This window comes from Kogia breviceps, chromosome 1 (assembly GCF_026419965.1).
Source record: "Kogia breviceps isolate mKogBre1 chromosome 1, mKogBre1 haplotype 1, whole genome shotgun sequence".
Taxonomy (NCBI): domain Eukaryota; kingdom Metazoa; phylum Chordata; class Mammalia; order Artiodactyla; family Physeteridae; genus Kogia; species Kogia breviceps.
In genome coordinates this window covers 101759127-101779386 of record NC_081310.1, presented here as the reverse complement: position 1 = coordinate 101779386, position 20260 = coordinate 101759127, and the positions used below count along the sequence as shown (strand labels likewise).

The 20260-nt window shown below is 37.1% G+C and overlaps 1 protein-coding gene across 3 annotated transcripts in view; it reads left to right on the top strand.

The window, feature by feature from the left end:
- Positions 1-20260, top strand: part of ALG14 (ALG14 UDP-N-acetylglucosaminyltransferase subunit) — a 104715-nt gene that overhangs the window by 1208 nt on the left and 83247 nt on the right. For all 3 annotated transcript variants that reach the window (XM_059056935.2, XM_067040218.1, XM_059056943.2), the window contains exon 2: positions 2470-2621. In XM_059056935.2, coding sequence (XP_058912918.1) covers positions 2470-2621 — 152 coding nt within the window. The remainder of the gene's footprint in view (positions 1-2469; positions 2622-20260) is intronic.

The following is a 20260-nucleotide window of genomic DNA, read 5'->3' as shown; positions in this document are numbered from 1 at the left end:
AAACTGCTATGGAAGTTCACGCTGGGCGCCACTTTTTCTGAACTTGAGACAGGAAGCTTCCTGGAAGTCGTGATGTCTAAACTGAGACTTGAAAGATGACTAAGAAGTAGCCAGACAAGGGGGAGCTGGGGCTTTGAGGGCTGGGAGGGTGTGAAAAGAAGGCCATAGCACTTGGGATGACCAGAGGTGCGAGGGCACTACTGTACTGAGTTGGATGTGGGGAGGCAAGTCCCATGCAGATCGCGGAAGGGTATTTTAAACCCTGCTTTACAGAGCTGTTGGCACTACTCCACTACTTCCTACCATGCAGAGGTTAGGATCACGTACCTCTAAATGAACATAACACCAGAGTTGAATCACATCTCTGCCACTTACTAATTTGGTGATCTTGTGCAAATTAGTTAACCTCACTGAGCCTTCTGTTTCTGCTTTGAAAAATGTGGGTTAGGAAGAGGCGAGGAGAAAGAAAGTTGCATTTTCGTCAGAATTGTCAGGTAAAGCCTCCCTGGGGAGATGACAGATACCCAACAGCAAGGAGGCCAGAGTGGCTGGAGTAGACTGAGTAAGGGGGGAAGAAGCAGATGAGGTCCAAGAGGTAACAATAAGGGTCAGCTTACAAAAAGCCTTTTATCCCATATGAGAAGGGGAGCCCTTGGAGGGTTTTGAGCAGAGGTAAATAATTTGATCAACTCTTTTTAAGATCAGTCTAGAGGCTGTGTTGAGAGTAGACTCAAGTGGACACTTGAATGGACAAGTGCAGAGACGGGAACAGACCAGGAAGCTTTGGTCATAATCCACGTGAGAGTGATGTGGTTTGGAGCAGGGTGCTAGCAAAAGAGGTGGTGAGAAGTGATTGGATTCTGGATATACTTTAAGATAGAACTGAGGAGATTTCATTCCCAAAGGATGAGTCTTAATAAAAAAGTAAAAGGCAAGAGGAAGCTCATCATTTTAATGACTTTATTCAGTAACAAAGTTAATTTTTCAAAGAATGTATTCAGTGATGGTTTCTTTTTAAGGAAAGAAGAAAAGACTGTTAAAGCAGGTAAAATGAAGTTTTAATTGCAGTGGAAGAGGTATATATTCTGATTTATCCGTAATTGTTCCAGCTCTGAAAACAAGTACCTACTTTGCAAACTACCACACTTTTTCAAAGTTAAAAACAAAAATGATAAAATGAGTATAAGATGTGTAAATTACTTGCCCTACATAAGAAGATGGCTGACAAGTTATAAAGTTAAAGCATGATTCTAATTCCTGTTATACTTACTCTCTGATGACTTTGTTTCTATATCTAATTCCTTCTGGGATCTAGAGAGTAATCTTTTCCTTTCTACTATAAGAAAATATGCGCATTTGGAGAAAACACATAATTTGTCTGATTATCCTATATGTTCACTGTATCGCTATTGAAAGCTTTCTTGCAGCAGTTAAGGGAGGTGAGTGAGGGGAGCTTTGTAGTGTGACCAGAGACAAGGAAGAGGTAACAAATGAGATGAACACAGAGAATGTTAAAGACATCAGCCTGGCTGAGGCCAGGAGATTGTGCAGTTAAATTAAATAGGTATGATAGGGCCCATTCTTAGGAATTTGATTGTTTTGCTTAATTGGTATATAGTTAATGTAATAGGTAAATGTTCTTTTGGGTTTTTACCCCCGAAGGAAGCCTCAGTGAACACAGTTGGTTTTTAAATTCATGGTTTTAAAATTAAAGTATGAAAATTTTGGAGGTTGTACGATTTCAGAAATTGAAATTGAACACACAGTTGTTGGGTGAAGCTGGTAAATATTTGAGACCTCTGTTAGGTCTAAGACCTCTGTTAGGAGCTGTTGAACAAAAGTCTTCCTTAGGAAGATCTGAGCACTGGGAGTCAGTGCTCACTGCCTCCCTGATGTTACTTCACAACACAGAAACCTTCAGCAACTGTCTTCCCATTTTCCAGCACCCATCCCAGATCTTACCTTCTCCTGTCCTAATAATCCCACCCCCACCCAGTGGCCTCCCTACTCATATCTGTCCATTAGCTGCACCTTTCAAGTCATTTCAGCCTTTACCAGGGATCTCCCCTATGCATAGGACATTGTTTTTTCATAACCTTTTGCTTGTTCCCTCCCCCAAACCCCATTTTAATTTTTCTTGCTGTCTTGCATCACTCTTTGTATATCTGTGTGTCTTGTCCCTTCCCCACCAGACTTCTTGATAACAGGATCTGTGTCTTATACTTCTTTGTACCTTCCTCAGGTAGTACAGTAGCACAACCTACTGCTGGTGCTGATTTTATTTTTATACATTTATTATCCTCTTTCCCCATACAAAGGTAGTATTTATACAAGAGCATAGATTATCATTTCCAAATATTCCTTCTGTGTTTTGAGAAATACACAAAACATAGTATTAGTATAATGTAGTCAGATGGATATGTCCATTACCAGTTTCTTAATCTCAGGCCTTCCAATATTTTTTTCCAGGTGGGCATACCACTGAGATCCTGAGGCTGCTTGAGAAGTTGTCCGATGCTTACTCTCCTAGACATTATATCATTGCTGACACTGATGAAATGAGTGCCCATAAAATAAATTCTTTTGAAGTAAATCGAGCTGATAGAAACCCCAGTGCTATGGTAAGTGGTAATTTATATGTCTAAGAAAAGTTACAAGTTATGTATTGAATTTAATTTTCTCTAGAAACAATCTCATGACCCTTCAGTGCCCTGCTCACACAATGCAGTCAACTGTTTATTGTTGATGAAATATAGTTCTTTTACTACCCAAATATAAAAACTTCTTTAAAATAAATCTTCAAATAAAAATGGTTGCTTGATTTCTTATATTCTCTTCTATTATTTAAATAGAGAAAATCGTTTCTCAGTAATTCCAGCTGTGAAAATTGTTTTATTTATACTTACATAAAGCATCCAGTTCACGTGCTTATTGGTTCTTCGTTAAAGTTCTTTATCAATTACATGTATTGATAATTTGATTTCTCTATTACTACTTCTATTCTTCCAATCATGTCTGTATCTGCCTTTAAAATTACTTCTCTGCTCCTTGTTGCTCCCTTCGTTTTAGCATTATAGCAGAATTTGGGGTAAATTGAAAAAAGTGGAACTACTTAATCAGGAAGGAAACTAGAGCTGTTCCTTGTTAGATCATCTCCATCCATCCCTCTCTCTGGTACCTGCCTGGCCACAGGGCTCCAACAGGTAGTTCAGGAGTGGACAGATGACCCAGCTCAGGCCACTCAAAGTGTTCCTCCAGGCTTTTTGGACTTAGGGACCCAGAAAATGAAAGTAGTCTTTCTTCAGGGGTTCAACTCTGTAAAAGAGAAAACTTGGAAGCTGCCAGCAGTCATGTTTTCACCTGCTGGCTAAAGACAGACTGCAGCTAGAGAAAAGAATGAAGTTCATCCACAGGAAGAGCAAGATGGGAAACCAGATGGTGACTCCTGCCTTCATTGACTCCAGAGCTGCTTCCATATGGGCCCTGTCTTGGTGGTTCTTATGTTTCTTGGAAATCAGGATCCACTAATATGACTCATCCTCCACTGACCTTTTTAGTTAGTTAAAGCCTGCTTTAGTTACGTTTTGTTCACTTGTAAACATGATCCCTCAATAACGCACTACTAAATTGTGTTCTTGGAAAATCCACATCAACCAATCTTGGAATGCTCTGATGACTATTCAGCTGTAGCAAAATAAATGGTATGTTTTTTCTTCGTGGGAGATAAGCCAAAATGCTTCATTTCTGTTTCAGGACTCAATACTGTATTAGTTTCCTAGGGCTACTGTAACAAAGTACTACACACAGTGTAGCTTGAAACAAGAGAAATTTATTCTTTAATGGTTCTGGAGGCTAGAAGTCCAAAATTAAGGTGTCAGCAGGGCCGTGTTCTCTCTGGAGGCTCTGGGGTGAATCCTTCCTCACCTCTCCCTAGCTTCTGATGGTGGCCAGCAGTCCTTGGCATTTTCTGGCTTGTGTCAGCATTACTCTCATCTCTCCCTCCATTGTCACAGGGCCATTCCTGTGTCTGTCTTCATAGGCCCTTCTTATAAGGACACCGGTCATTGGATTTAGGGCCCACCCTATTCCAGTACGACCTCATCTTAACTTGATTACATCTACAAGACCCTATTTCCAAATAAGGTCACTTTCATAGGTTCCAGGTGGACATGACTTTTTGGAGGACACTATTCATCCCTATACAAATATATACACTGGACTATTTCAGGAAAAGCCTCCTGTTTGACATCAAGCAAAACAAACTTTTCCCTTTTAGCAAGTGTGAAAGGAGAAAATAGTAGAGACTATTGAGTATGCCAATAATTGATCCTTTCAGTAATGGGTGAAACAGATAATAGTAGCTTCATTTTACAAATGAGATAAATGAGGCTCAGAGACAAAAAAAACTCAGCCAAGGCCCTGCCAGATACATGGGACTTACCTAAATGTGTCTTCTCCAAAGCCTGCGGTTTTGCTGCACAGTGCAGTCTGCCTCTTTTGTGTATTCTTTTACAATTCAAAACACTCAATGTGAACAGAATGCCTTGAGAATTCTTATCCAAGGCATCAGAGACTTAAAATGTCATTTAACCTCTTATCTTAGAGTATATATTAGAATTGGAGAGTTTATAGAAAATGGTAATTTTCCCTAAAGAATAACGTAAAAAGTCTTATAATTTAGCAGTGGCATACACTACTAGAAAAAATATAAAGATCAAAGGATTACAAATTTCTTATTGTTTTTCAACATACAGAGTGGGTATCTTTGTTTTTACCTAATTATTAGTGTGCGTGTTCTTTTCTTCTTTCTGAAATTGTACCCAATTTGGAGGCTCCAGTTTTAATTTAGCATACATATTGAATATTTCCCTCCAGGTCCATCACTGTGTATACCGTTTATTTGCTGAATTATGTCAGGATTTAGTGAAACATTTAGAAGATTGTTATGTACTGTGGATCATGATGCTTTAGAACCCAGTAAGTTGGGTTTGATGCACTTTAATAAAAAGCCAAAGACTTCAGATTTATAAGTGCCATTATTTTTTTCTCATTATCAAATTAACACCACAGTATAGGACTAAGCATCTCTGTTCGACCTCCTTCCTTTGTCGGTTACTTTCCTGCTGGGGCAGTGCAATCCCTGTTAGAGAAAAAACACTATCTCGTTCCTGAAATGGTCTGCTCATGCGTGAATCTAAAGCTGGGAAGAGTTTCTGCAGAGATGCAGAAGAGAGCTATTGAGGGCAGTAGAAGGAACATGACTGTCGTCCTTGTGTCGACCACCCCTATGAGCCACACTAGGCAGACAGGAGGCAGGGCGGAGAGACACCTTCTGACCAAGCCTTATAAAGGGAGGAATACACTTCTCGTTTCTCTCTACACTTCAGCTAAGTGGACTTGTACCCGCACCGTCCCTGACAAGTATCTTTTGTACCTTCCGTGGAGCTCACCAGATTGGGGAGAGGAAGGGTCTGACTGAAGAAATCAATAGCGATCAATACATTTGCTGCAGAGCCCATGTCAGCCAAGAATACTGAACACTCTAGACCTGCAGTGTCTAGTAGAGGAGACACCGGTACTGGCCCAGCACCATTTATTGAATAGGCCTTTGCCCACCAATCCGCGGTGCTTCCACCGTTAGATCAAGTTTCCATGTATGTATAGGTCTGTATCTGAGCTTTCTACTTTAACTGGTACATTTGTCTATCCTTGAGCTAATGTCAAGCTCTTTTATTCTTCAGAAGTATCTTTTTTTTTTCCACATAGGTTTTAAAGTTAGCTTTGAAAAGTTCACAAACAACTCTGTTGGAATTTTGGTTTGAATTGAATTGAATCTGTCCATCACTTTCAGGAGAACTTACATCTCTTTGATGATATCTTCCTATCTGGAAACATAACCTCTCTCTCCATTACAGTATTTAGATCTCCTTTAATGCTTTTCAGTAACATTTCTAATTTTCTTCATAAGAGTCTGGCATATCTTTTGTTGTGTTTATTTCTAGGTATCTTGTATTCTTTTATTATTGTTGTAAGTGGTATAACTTTTAATATTTCTTGTGTTGTAATATATAGAAATAGAATTGATTTTTATAAAGTGATCTTATAAGAACCACCTGGCTGCACTCTAATCCTAATTTGTACACTTTTGTGTTATTAGTGAAGATAATCTTATCATCTACAAGTAGTAATAATTGTGATTCTTTCTTTGTAATCCTTACATCTTTTAGTTCTTTTTTCACATTTTGTTATTAGAACTTCCGGAACGGTAATGAATAGGAGCCGTGTAGTGGTCATCTTTGCATTCTTTCTGCTTTAAAAAATGTGTTGAGTTTTATTTTAAATAATATTTAGTTGTTGATTTTTATCAAATGTCTCTTCTGCATCTGAGATTATCTTATAGTTTTTCCAACTTTTTCTGTTTATATGGACAATTACATGGTTATGAACTAGTCTTGAATTCCTGGAATAAACCCAGTTTGTTCATGGTGCATTGTATTTTAATACATTGCTGGATTTGATTTGCAAACATATCATTTAGGATTTTTTTGTTTATGTTCATGACAGACATTGCCCTGTATTTTTCCTTTCTCATACTGTTCTTTAGTTTTGGTATCAAGGTTACACTAGTCTCATTATGTGAGTTGTAGGGTATACACAACTTTTTGCTCTTTGGGGGAATTTGTATAAGTACGGAATTAATTTTTTTTAAGTTTCTTTTTCTTACAATATTATTAACTGCAGTCACCATGCTGTATTGCATCCCTATTACTTCTTTATTTTATAACTGCAAGCTTGCAGCTTTTGACCCCTTCACCTATTTCCCTCACCCCCAATGCACCACCTCTGGTAACCACCAAATCTGTTCTCTTTTTCTGTGAACTTGGGTTTTTTGTTTTCTGGTTTTTTAGATTCCACATATAAGTAAGATCATATTGTATTTGTCTTTCTCTGTCTGACTTATTTCACTTAGCATAATGCCCTCAAGGTCCATCAAGGTAGTCACAAAGGGCAAGATTTCCTTCTTTTTTAAGGCTGAATAATATTCTAGTGTGTGTGTGTGTGGGTGTGTGTGTATGTGTATGTATCAATCACATTATATTCAGTATTTATGCATTCATCCATTGGTAGACACTTAGGTTGTTTTCATGTTTTGCCTATTGTAAATAATGCTTCAATGAACTTGGGGTAGTGTACATCTTTTTGAGTTAGTGTTTTCATTTTCTTTGGATAAGCATCCAGAAGTGGAATTGCTGGATTATATAGTAGTTCTATTTTTAATTTTTTGAGGAACCTCCATACTGTTTTCCATAGTGACCACACCAACAGTATACAAGTGTTCCCTTTTCTCCACATCCTTGCCAACACTTGTTATCTCTTGTTCATTTTGTGTGTGTGTGTGTGTGTGTGTGTGTGTGTGCGTGTGTGTGTGTACCACATCTTCTTTATCCATTCATCTGTTGATGGACACTTAGGTTGCCTCCATATCTTGGCAATTGTGAATAACGCTGCTATGAACATTGGGGTGCATGTATCTTTTTGACATAGTGTTTTTGTTTTTTTCACATATATACCCAGGAGTGGAATTGCTGGGTCATATAGTAGTTCTATTTTTAGTTTTTTTGGAAATCTCCATACTCTTTTCCACAGTAGCTGCACCAATGTACTTTTCCACCAACAGTGTAGGGGAGTTCTTTTTTCTCCACATCCTCACCAACAAATGTTATTTGTGTTCTTTTTGATGATAGCCATTCTGACAGGTGTGAGGGGATATCTTATTGTGGTTTTGATTTGCATTTCCCTCATGATTAATGATGCTGAGCATCTTTTGATGTGCCTGTTGGCCATCTGATGTCTTCTTTGGAAAAATGTCTATTCAGGCCTTCTGCCCATTTTTTAATCAGGTTGTTGGACTTTCTTTTTTTTTGGATGTTGTTATATGAGCTCTTTATATATTTTAGATATTAACCCCCCCCTTTTTTTTTTTGCGGTACGTGGGCCTCTCACTTTTGTGGCCGCTCCCGTGCGGAGCACAGGCTCCGGATGCACAGGCTCAGCGGCCATGGCTCACAGGCCCAGCCGCTCCATGGCATGTGGGATCTTCCTGGACCGGGGCACGAACCCGTGTCCCCTGCATCGGCAGGTGCACTCCCAACCACTGCACCACCAGGGAAGCCCTAACCTCTTATTAATCATGTCATTTGCAAATATTTTCTCCCATTCAGTAGGTTGCCTTTTCATTTTTTTTTTTTTTTTTTTGTGGTACGCGGGCCTCTCACTGTTGTGGCCTCTCCCTTTGCGGAGCACAGGCTCCAGACGCGCAGGCGCAGCAGCCATGGCTCACGGGCCCAGCCTCTTCGCGGCATGTGGGATCTTCCCGGACCGGGGCACGAACCCGTGTGCCCTGCATCGGCAGGCGGACTCGCAACCACTGCGCCACCAGGGAAGCCCTGCCTTTTCATTTTGTTGATGCTTTCTTTTGATGTGCAAAAGCTTTTAAGTTTAATTAGGTTCCATTAGTTTATTTTTGCTATTGTTTCCATTGCTTTAGGATCCAAAAAATAGTGCTACAGTTTATGTTGGAGTCTTCTGCCTGTGTTTTCTTCCAGGAGTTTTATGGTTTCTGGTCTTACATTTAGGTCTTTAATCCGTTTTGAGTTTACTTTTTCTACATGGTGTTAGAGAATGTTCTAATTTCATTCTTTTACATGTAGCTGTCCAGTTTTCCCTGTGCCACTTATTTAAGATACTGTCTCTTCTCCATTGTGTGTTCTTGCCTCCTTTGTCCTAGATTAATTGACCATAAGTGCATGGGTTTATTTCTGGGATCTTTGTTCTGTTCCATGGATCTGTGTGTCTGTTTTTGTGCCAGTACCGTACTCTTTTGATTACTGTAGCTTCGTGGTGTAGTCTGAAGTCAGGAAGCATGATTCCCCCAGCTGTGTTCTTTTTTCTCAAGATTGTTTTGGCTATTTGGAGTCTTTTGTGTTTCCATACAAATTTTAAAATTATTTGTTCTAGTTCTGTGAAAAATGCCTTTGGTATTTTGATAGATATTACATTGAACCTGTAGATTGCCTTGGGTAGTATGAAGATTATTAGTTCTTCTGGTCTATGAACATGGTATATCTTTCCATCTGTTTGTGTCATCTTCAATTTCTTTCATCAGTGTCTTATAATTTTCCAAGTACAGCTCTTTTACCTCCATAGGTAGATTTATTCCTAGGTATTTTATTCATTTTGATGCAATTGTAAATGAGATTGTTTCCTTAATTTCTCTTTCTGATAGTTCATTGTTAGTGTATAGAAATGCAGCAGATTTTTGTATATTAATTTTGTATCCTGCAATTTTACCAGGTTCATTGATGAGCTCTAGTAGATTTTTGGTGGTGTCATTAGGATTTTTTAATGTATCATGTCATCTACAAACAGTGACAGTTTTATGTCTCCCTTTCCAATTTGGATTCCTTTTATTTCTTTTTCTTCTCTGGCTGTGGATAGGATTTCCAATACTATGTTGAATAAAAATGGTGAGAGTGGGCATTCTTGTCTTGTTCCTAATCTTAAAAGAAATGCTTTCAGCTTTTCACCATTGCATGTGATCTTAGCTGTGGACTTGTCATATATATGGCCTTTATTATGTTGAAGTATGTTCTCTCTGTGCCCACTTTCTGGAGAGTTTTTATTGTAAATGGATATTGAAGTTTATGAAAAGGTTTTTTCTGCATCTGTTGAGATGATTTATGGTTTTTATGCTTCAGTTTGTTAATGTGGTGTATCACATTTATTTATTTGTGGATATTGAAAAATCCTTTCATCTCTGGGATAAATACCCCTTGATTGTGGGGTATGATCCTTTTAATGTACTATTGAAGTCGGTTTGCTAGTATTTTGTTGAGGATTTTTACATCTATGTTCATCAGTGATATTGACCTGTAATTTTCTTTTTTGTAATATCTCTGTCTGGTTTTGGTGTCAGGATGATGCTGACTTCATAGAATGAGTTTGGATGTGTTCCTTTCTCTGCAGTTTTTTGGAATAGTTTGAGAAGGATAGGTGTTGACTCTTCTCTAAATGTTCAGGGGAATTCACCTGTGAAGCCTTCTGGTCCTGGACTTTTGTTTGTTGGGAGGTATTTTTATTCTTGATTCAATTTCATTACTGGTAATTGGTCTGTTCATATTTGTATTTCTTCCTGATTCAGTCTTGAAAGATTATGTATTTTTAGGAATTTGTCCATTTCTTCTAGGTTGTCCATTTTACTGGTATATAGTTGTTCATAGTAGTCTCTTATGATCCTTTGTATTTCTGTGGAGTCAGCTGTAACTTCGTTTTTATTTCTGATTTTATTGATTTGGGCCCACTTTCTTTTTTTCTTAATGAGTCTGGCTAAAGGTTTGTCAATTTTGTTTATCTTTTCAAAGAACCCCCTCTTAGTTTCATTGATCTTTTCTATTGTCTTTTAGTCTCTATTTCATTTACTTCTGCTCTGATCTTTATGATTTCCTTTTTCTACTAGCTTTGGGTTTTATTTTTCTTTTTCTAGCTCCCTTAGGTATAAGGTTAGATTTTTTATTTGAGATTTTTCTTATTTGCTGAGGTAAGCTTGTATTGCTGTAAATGTCCCTCTTAGAACTGTTTTCGTTGCATCCCATAGATTTTGGATCATTGTGTTTTCATTTGTCTCCAGGTATTTTTAAATTTCCTCTTTGATTTCTTCAGTGATCCATTGGTTGTTTCATAGCATAATGTTTAGCCTCCATGTGTCTGTGTGTTTTGCAGTTTTTTTCTTGTAGTTGATTTTTAGTCTCATAGCATTGTGGTCAGAAAACATGCTTGATATGGTTCCAGTTTTCTTAAATTTACCAAGGCTTGTTTTGTAGCAAACCATGTAATACATCCTGGAAAATGTTTCATGTACACTTGAAAAGAATGTGTATTCTGCTGCTCTTGGATGGAATGTTCTATATATAACTATGAAGTCCATTAGGTCTGTTGTGTCATTTAAGGCTAGTGTTTCCTTATTGATCTTGTCTGGATGATCTGTTCATTGATGTGAGTGAGGGGTTAAAGTCCCTTACTGTTATTGTTACTGTTGATTTCTCCCTTTGTGCCTGTTAATATTTGCTTTATGTATTTAAGTGTGCCTATGTTGGGTGCATATGTACTTACAATTATTATATCTTCTTCTTGGGTCGCTCCCTTGATCATTATGTCATGCCCTTCTTTGTCTCTTGTAACAGTCTTTATTTTAAAATCTATTTTGTCTGCTATAAATATTGCTACCCCAGCTTTCTTTTGATTTCCATTTGCATGGAATACCTTTTTCCATCTCCTCAGTTTCAGTCTGTGTGTGTCTTTAGATCTTAAGTGAGTCTCTTGTATGGGTCTTGTTTTTGTATTCATTTAGCCATTCTGTGTCTTTGATTGGTGCACTTAGTCCATTTACATTTTAAGTAACTATTGATATGTATGTTCTTGTTGCCATTTTGTTCATTGTTTTGGGGTTCTTTTTGTAGGTCTTTCTTGTTCCTTTCTTCTTCTTTTGTTCTCTTGTGATTTGATGATTATCTTTAGTATTAGTTTTGGATTCTTTTTTCTTTTGTATGTGATATATATGATTATGATTGTGATACGATTGTTTTAAGTTGCTGATCTCTTAATTTCAAATGCATTTTAACAACTCTGCATTTGTACTCTCCTCCCCTCATGATTACTGTTTTTGATATCATATTTTACAAATAACTGTTTTGTGTATCCCTTAACTGCTTATTGTGGATATAGATGGTTTTACTACTTTTGTCTTTTAACCTTCCTGCTAGCTTTGTGCATAGATAATTTCTTACCTTTACTGTATGTTTGCTTTTACTGATGAGCTTTTTCCATTCATATTTTCATGTTTCTAGTTGTGACCTTTTCTTTTTTGCCTAGAGACGTTCCTTTAACATTTCTTGTATAGCTAGTTTGGTGGTGCATTTTAACAATATTAATTTTTCTAATCCATGAGCACAGAATATCTTTCCATTTATTAGTGTCTTCTATAATTTCTTTCACCAGTGTCATATAGTTTTCAGTGTGCAAGTCTTTCACCTCCTTGGCTAAATTTATTCCTAGGTATTTTATTCTTTTTGATACAGTTGTAAATGGTATTGTTTTCTTAATTTCTCTTTCTGATAATTTGTTAAAATTGTGTAGAAATGCAACAGGTTTTGCCTGTTGAATATAACAGGTGTTTGCCTGTTGATTTTGTATCCTCCAACTTTACTGAATGTGTCTGTTAGTTCTAACAGGTTTTTTGGTGTAGTGTTTAGGGTTTTCTATGTATAATATCATGTCATTTACAAATAGTGACAATTTACTTCTTCCTTTACAATATTAAGTTTTGTATAACTTGTCTATAACACCACCTGACCCTGATGTGTTCTTTTTGTTATGGTTATAGGACTTTGCAGGATTTCTGTTTCTTTTTAAATCAGTATAACTTAATATATTTTTCTAGGAACATATTTGATTTTGGTAACCTTGCAAACGTATCAGCATTAATATTTTCATAATATTCTCTTGCTATTTTTTGTAATCTGTGCTGTAGTCTTTGTGCGGTATGTCTTTTTCATCTCTTTTGACTTTTGTTTGTCATTATGTTTTAACTATGTCTTTTATAAATGACATAAAGCACAATTTTAAAATTCAAAACTGAGAATCATTGTCTTTTAACAAGCATGTTTGGTATCTGTACATTTATTTTGATTACTAATATATTAGATGTATTTCTACTATTTTATTTGATTCTTTCTACTTACCATACTTTTTTTCAAATTTTTTTTTCCTTTTCTGTCTTCTTTTTGGATTAATTGAGCTTTCATTGTCCTCCCTTTCCCCCTTCTCCTAGAATGGAAATTATTCTCTTATCTTAGCCATTTTCCTTAAACTGTTAACATGGATATCCACCTTAAAGTCAAAAACTTAATATCTCCAGCCTCCTTCTGAAAAAAAAAGCTTTTAGAATGTTTTAACTGTGAGGACCTCCTCCCATCATATTATTTTATTGTTTAGTGTTTTGGTTCTACCTTGTTTTTATTCCACTTAAATTACTTATTACTATTATTGTTTTTTGCAGCTAGTAATTATTTAGATTTATGTAGTATTTTCGTTCCTTACCCTTACTACTTCTTTCTTTTGGATCCAATGTCTTTTTTCCAGAAATATATATTTTACTAGTTCTTTCATGGAAGGTCTGTAAGTGATTTATTCTTTCCATGTTTTTTGTTTGCCTGAAAATATGTTTTTGTTTAGCCCTCCTTTGACTGCATTCTGCATTTAGAATTCTAGTTTGAATTTTTTCCTTCGTAATTGTGAATTTAACATTTATTCATATTTTTTAATCAAGTATTTATTGAATTCCCACTGGTGCTAGTGATAACAGTAGTGAATAGAATACAAATATCTCTGCCCTTGTGGTGACTATATTCCAATGGGGGGATAATAAGCAAGATAATTAAGTAAAATGTATAATATGTTAATGATAAATGTTGAGGAGAGGAATAGAGTAGGGAAAGGGAATGGAGAGTATTGGGGAGTTGAAGGGAGGTTGCAGTTTTGGGTAGAGTGGCTGGGAAAGGTGACATATGAACAAAGACTTGAAGAAGGTGAGTTGTAAAGCAAACTGAGGGAAGAGAATTCTTGAAGAGGAAGCAATAACTGCAACGAAGGGCACTGAGGTGGGGCTGTGCCTGGCATGTTTATAGAATAGCAAGGAGATCAGTGTGGCCAAAGCAAAGTAAGCGAGAGAAAGCTGAGTAGGTTATGAGGCCATGGAGGTCAAAGTGAGGATAATGGGGTCAGATTTTTTAAGAACTTTTGGTCCATTTTTAGTCTTAGATTTTTTCCCCATGAGTGATGTGGGGAACCATTGGGAGGGTTTAGGTAGGGGAGTGATAATGATCTGACTTATATTTTAATAGGATCATTTTGGCTGCTGAATAAACTCAAAAGGAGAAGGGCAGAGCAAGGAAAGGAGTTTGGGAGCTATTGCAGTAATTCAGGTGAGAGACCAACATGGCTTGGACCAGGATGGCAACAGTGGATGTGTTGGGAAGTAGTGAGATTCTGGACATATTTTGAAGGAAGAGCTAATAGGATTTCCTGGCAGATAAGGTGTGAGGTGTGGGGGGAAAAATGAGGAGTGAAGAATGACATCCAGATTTTTGGCCTAAGCTACCAGGAAAACGGAGTTGCCATTCATTTACATGAGGAAGATTATATGAGGGAGCAGGAGGGCTAATGTGGGATGTCTGTAACCATATAAACAAGGATGTTGACTGTGCAGTTGGATATATGAGTCTGAAGTTGAGGAGGGAGGCTCATCTGGAATATGAATTTTGGAGTCACCGGTGTTTAAATGGTAGTACTTAAAAGAGGAAACTGTGAGATCACCCAGGAATTGAATGTAGTTAGGAAATAGAAGATGACTGAGAACTGAGCCCAAAGCACTCTAGCTTTTAGGTATAGGGGAGCTGTTACTGTCATGGAAATATCGACTGCCAATTTATTGTTGCTCTGTATGCCTCTCCTCCACAACGGGGGGTGGTGGGGGAGCACTCAAACTCCAGCTCTAGGTTTCTGGCATCATTGTCTTCCTCCCAAACCTCAGTGTTACAGGCTGTCTGCTGCCGTTTCATTTTCCTCTTGTTTCTGGCAAGTAGCAATTTCCCTTCTTTCCAGTTCAGTAAAATAGTATTTCAATATATATCTTACAGAATTTTAATCCATTTATAGAAGGAGCGTTTGGGTGTTGGTTTAAGTCAGAGTTTTATCATATCCTCTGTTTAGATGCCTATTCTGCACTATTTGTGTAAATAGCACCCCTTACCCACCCAATTTTCCTCACTTTTTAATTTATTTTTTAATTAAAATTTTTCTAAAATTCATTTTTGGCTGTGTTGGGTCTTCGTTGCTGCATGCGAACTTTCTCTAGTTGTGGTGAGCGGGCACTACTCTTCGTTGCAGTGTGCGGGCTTCTCATTGCAGTGGCTTCTCTTGTTGCAGAGCATGGGCCCTAGAGTGCGTGGGCTTCAGTAGTTGCAGCACGTGAGCTCAGTAATTGTGGCTGTCAGGCTCTAGAGCGAAGGCTCAGTAGTTGTGGCGCACGGGCTTAGTTGCTCCGTGGCATGTGGGATCTTCCTGGACCAGGGATTGAACCCGTGTCCCCTGTATTAGCAGGCAGATTCTTAACCACTGCACCACCAGGGCAGTCCCACCTCACTTTTTAAAATCTGGTGTAACTGTACCAACTGCAGTTTCCTAGCTGTAGATAATACTCCTGTGGTTAAAGGCCTTGACCATCTCTTTATAGTTAGATTTTTTCAGACCTCTTAAGTAAATCCAGATACTCTGTACCACTTTAAAGCATTATCAGTAATTGTACTCTGTGCCTGGGCAAGGTGTCTCATCCATATCTCTCAGAGCACTTTAGGAATAAACGTACATCAGTTCCCACTTGGTTCTGTTAGAAGGCCAAAACCCACATTTTCAGCACAAGCCTGCTCTTCCAAAAACATAAAGAAGACTTTCCCAGAAGTCAGAAGATACAAATGACCCATTGTTAATCACTTGGAGTTGCCCAAGTAGCATAGGAATTTTCTATTCTTTGGTTAATAACTTATTCTGATATGGAATTAGTTAATTTCTAAATGTTTTTGCTAGTTTGTAGAAAAATATTTAAATGTTCGTATTTGTCTATTTGTGCTAGATATAAATATACAGCAGATTTTAAAGCTAAATATTAAATTAATGTACTCTTATTAATTGAATGGTAGAGATGACCTACTTTTGTAGCAGAAACTTCATTCACATTCCTCCTAATTCCTTTGATTCGGTGTATTCTTTTAATTATATTTAAAACCTTTAGGTACATAATTCATCTTATTTGTAGTTACACAAGAGTGAAGAGAAGTAGTTATTCTTGGTGTACTTTCTAACTCCTCTATAGTCTATGTATCTTTAAGTAGTTTAACTAGCTTTTTTAGAAAAACAGACATCTCTGGGGAGAAACATCTCGATTCCACTCAAATAAAGCAAGTGAGAATAGAAAGGTGAGGGGCAGAAAGCTAAGCGAAACAAAAAACAAGTGAATGTTTAGCTGTGAAATTACCTATATGAAAAAAATATCTTGAAATGCCAACTAAAGAAAATGTAATTTCCCCTGGGATTAGCTCTAAAGTAAAGAGTAGCTAAAGTAATATCTTCCAGAAAAATTGGATAGTAACCTTTTCAAATAGAACCAATTACCAGAGCTATATTAAATGACAGTAAGTGAAAAATCTCACCAGAGCTTTCTTCCTGGAAAGCAGTAGTCCGCTTGTTGGCCTGTGTTTCAGCAGGGACGTCCACCCCTTCGACACACAGGGGGAAATGAGGCTCAGGGCATTGCACTGTAGATTCTGGTTCATCCTTTATTTGCTTCTCTGTCTGCACCTCATTTGTTAACCACCTCGCTTGACAACCCGTACTCCTGGTGACTTCTGTTAGAGCATGAGTTGGCACCTTCAGATCATATCACTAAAGAAAAGAGTTCAGTGACATTAGAATAAAACATTTAAAAAATGCACATAAAAATCAGAGTGGGCTTTTTTCATATATAAACAATAGAAGTTATGAAAACTGAATTGAAGGGTTAAAAATTAGAGCCAACATTCTTTACTTTTGGGTCACTTAACTAGAGTTCTCACCCCTCTATAATTAAGCTTATAATGTTTTGCCAAGAAAGATTATTTATTTGTTTGTTTAGTCAAAAAATATTAAATGTACACAGTTGTGTATGGACACTACATTTATGTGGATATTTCAGCAAATCTTTATTGAATATGCCCAAGAATATCTGCCTCAAGACTGTAAGTGGTTATTTTTGTTTCATTATGCTTTTCTTTCCAAAATTTATTTGTTTCTTAATTGAAAAACTGTATACAGCAAAGAAGCATATAAAGTAAAAAATGGGAGTTTCCTATAACCACTCCAACCCACTCTGTGGAGGGAAACACTGTACCAGCTTGAGTCATACCCTGCTGGTATCACTTTTTTTCTCCTGCTGTATATACATATAATTATAACAAAATATTATGACATTACATGTATATATATACACATAACTAAATAAACAGCGTTGAGGGAGCAGAGCATGGCTAATTTATAAATCACACCCTATATATTGCTTTCAGCTTTTTTGCATTTAACTTTATACCTTCATAGTTTTCCATGTTGGTACTTGTAGGTCTACCTTGTACTTTTTTTTTTTTTTTTTTTTGCGGTACGTGGGCCTCTCACTGTTGTGGAGAACAGGCTCTGGATGTGCAGGCTCAGCGGCCATGGCTCACGGGCCTAGCTGCTCCGCGGCATGTGGGATCTTCCCAGACTGGGGCATGAACCCGTGTTCCCTGCATCGGCAGGTGGACTCTCAACCACTGCACCACCAAGGAAGCCCTACCTTGTACTTTCTAATGATTAGATAATAGACTGTAGTGTTGATATACCTTTTCCCTATTGCTGTTTTCACTTTTTCACTGAATATGCAATAAACATTTTTGTACTTATGTTATATACAGTCTGCAAGTATTCTTATAACTTTCCAAATTTTCTACAAATGTGGGTGTGATGTTGATTAGAAGAAAAATTAAAAACAAAAAGCCTAAATTAAGTACCTTGCTGAGCTGAAAGGGCATGTCACTCCATTGGCACTATAGCATTCCGGTAGTATGTTGATTGAATTCCTGTTTTGAGGTAAATGCAATAAACATGAAAAAGTATCACGTGGAGTAGAGCCTAGTGTAATAGATATCCCAAACTCTTGTTGTTATGGTCGCTAAATAAAACTTTCCATGTGCTCTATTCATATTTTTCAGTAATTTGCTCAGGCCAGCAATACTGAATGCATATTATATGCAAACCCTACATGTGCTGCAGTTGCTTTGGTCTCTAGTCTTCTTGTCGGCATCACATTCATATTCATGACTGCCCACATTTATCATTCTAAAACATTGCATTGTGCAAATAACCTGTTATTCTAACATTTTAAATGATTTCCTTAATATGAAAAAGTGTGTTTGGAGCCAAAAGCCAATCTCCATTTGAGGCATTCTTTCTCCCTAGAATCAGAACCAAAAACAAGAATACCTGGCATTAGTCATTGATTTTTTTGATTCGATCCTCTACCTAAGATGAAATATTGAAAAATGTTGAAAAAGAAGAAATAAAGTCACATATTCTATAAAGTATATCTCGAAACAAAAAATTCAACTTAAAGACTACCAAATGAGACAAGTTCAGGAAGGTGTCGTGTGAATGGAATATGCAAAGATTAGTAATGTTCTTATATGCCAGTAACTATAAGAAAATATCATGAGAAAAGATCCCTTAAATATTAAACACTGGGAGAGAGGGCAGACAGCAGACGCAAGAAGAACTACAATCCTGCAGCCTGTGGAACAAAAACCACATTCAAAGAAAAATAGACAAGATGGAAAGGCAGAGGGCTATGTACCAGATGAAGGAACAAGATAAAACCCCAGAAAAACAACTAAATGAAATGGAGATAGGCAACATTCCAGAAAAAGAATTCAGAATAATGATAAAGAAGTTGATCCAGGAACTCAGAAAAAGAATGGAGGCAAAGATCGAGCAGATGCAAGAAATATTTAAGAAAGATCTATAAGAATTAAAGAACAAACAAACAGGGATGAACAATACAATAACTGAAATGAAAACTACACTAGAAGGAATCAATAGGAGAATAACTGAGGCAGAAGAACGGATAAGTGACCTGGAAGAAAGAATGGTGGAATTCACTGCTGAGTAACAGAATAAAGAAAAAAGAATGAAAAAAAATTGAAGACAGCCTAAGAGACCTCTGGGACAACATTAAACGCAACAACATTCACATTATATGGGTTCCAGAAGGAGAAGAAAGAGAGAAAGGACCTGAGAAAATATTTGAAGAGATTATGGTCAAAAACTTCCCTAACATGGGAAAGCAAATAGCCACCCAGGTCCAGGAAATGCAGAGAGTCACATACAGGATAAACCCAAGGAGAAACACCCCAAGACACATAGTAATCAAATTGGCAAAAAGTAAAGACAAAGAAAAATTATTGAAAGCAGTAAGGGAAAAATGACAAATAACATACAAGGGAACTCCCATAAGGTTAACAGCTGATTTCTCAGCAGAAACTCTACAAGCCAGAAGGGAGTGACATGATATACTTAAAGTGATGAAAGGGAAGAACTTACAACCAAGATTACTCTACCCAGCAAGGATCTCATTCAGATTTGATGGAGAATTCAAAAGCTTTACAGACAAGCAAAAGCTAAGAAATTTCAGCACCATCAAACCAGCTGTACAACAAAGGCTGTAGGAACTTCTCTAATTGGGAAACACAAGAGAAGAAAAGGACCTACAAAAACAAACCCAAAACAATTAAGGAAATGATAATAGGAACATACATATGGATAATTACCTTAAATGTGAATGGATTAAATGCTCCAACCAAAAGACACAGGCTCACTGAATGAATATGAAAACAAGACCCATATATATGCTGTCTACAAGAGACCCACTCCAGACCGAAGGACACAACAGGCTGAAAGTGAGGGGATGGAAAAAGATATTCCATGCAAATGGAAATCAAAAGAAAGCTAGAGTAGCAATACTCATATCTCATAAAATAGACTTTAAAATAAAGAATGTTACAAGAGACAAGGAAGGATACTATGTAATGATCAAGAGATCAATCCAAGAAGCTATAACTATTATAAATATATATGTACCCAACATAGGAGAACCTCAATACAAAAGGCAACTGCTAACAGCTCTAAAAGAGGAAATCGACAGTAACACAATAATAGTGGGGGACTTTAACACCTCACTTACAGCAATGGACAGATCATACAAACAGAAAATTAATAAGGAAACAGAAGCTTTAAATGACACAACAGACCAGATAGATTTAATTGATATTTATAGGACATTCCATCCAAAATCAGCAGATTACACTTTCTTCTCAAGTGTGCATGGAACATTCTCCAGGATAGATCACATTTGGGGTCACAAATCAAGCCTCAGTAAATTTAAGAAAATTGAAATCATATCAAGCATCTTTTCTGACCACAAGGCTGTGAGATGAGAAATGAATTACAGGGAACAAATCGTAAAAAACAGAAACACATGGAGGCTAAACAATATGTTACTAAATAATCAAGAGATCACTGAAGAAAT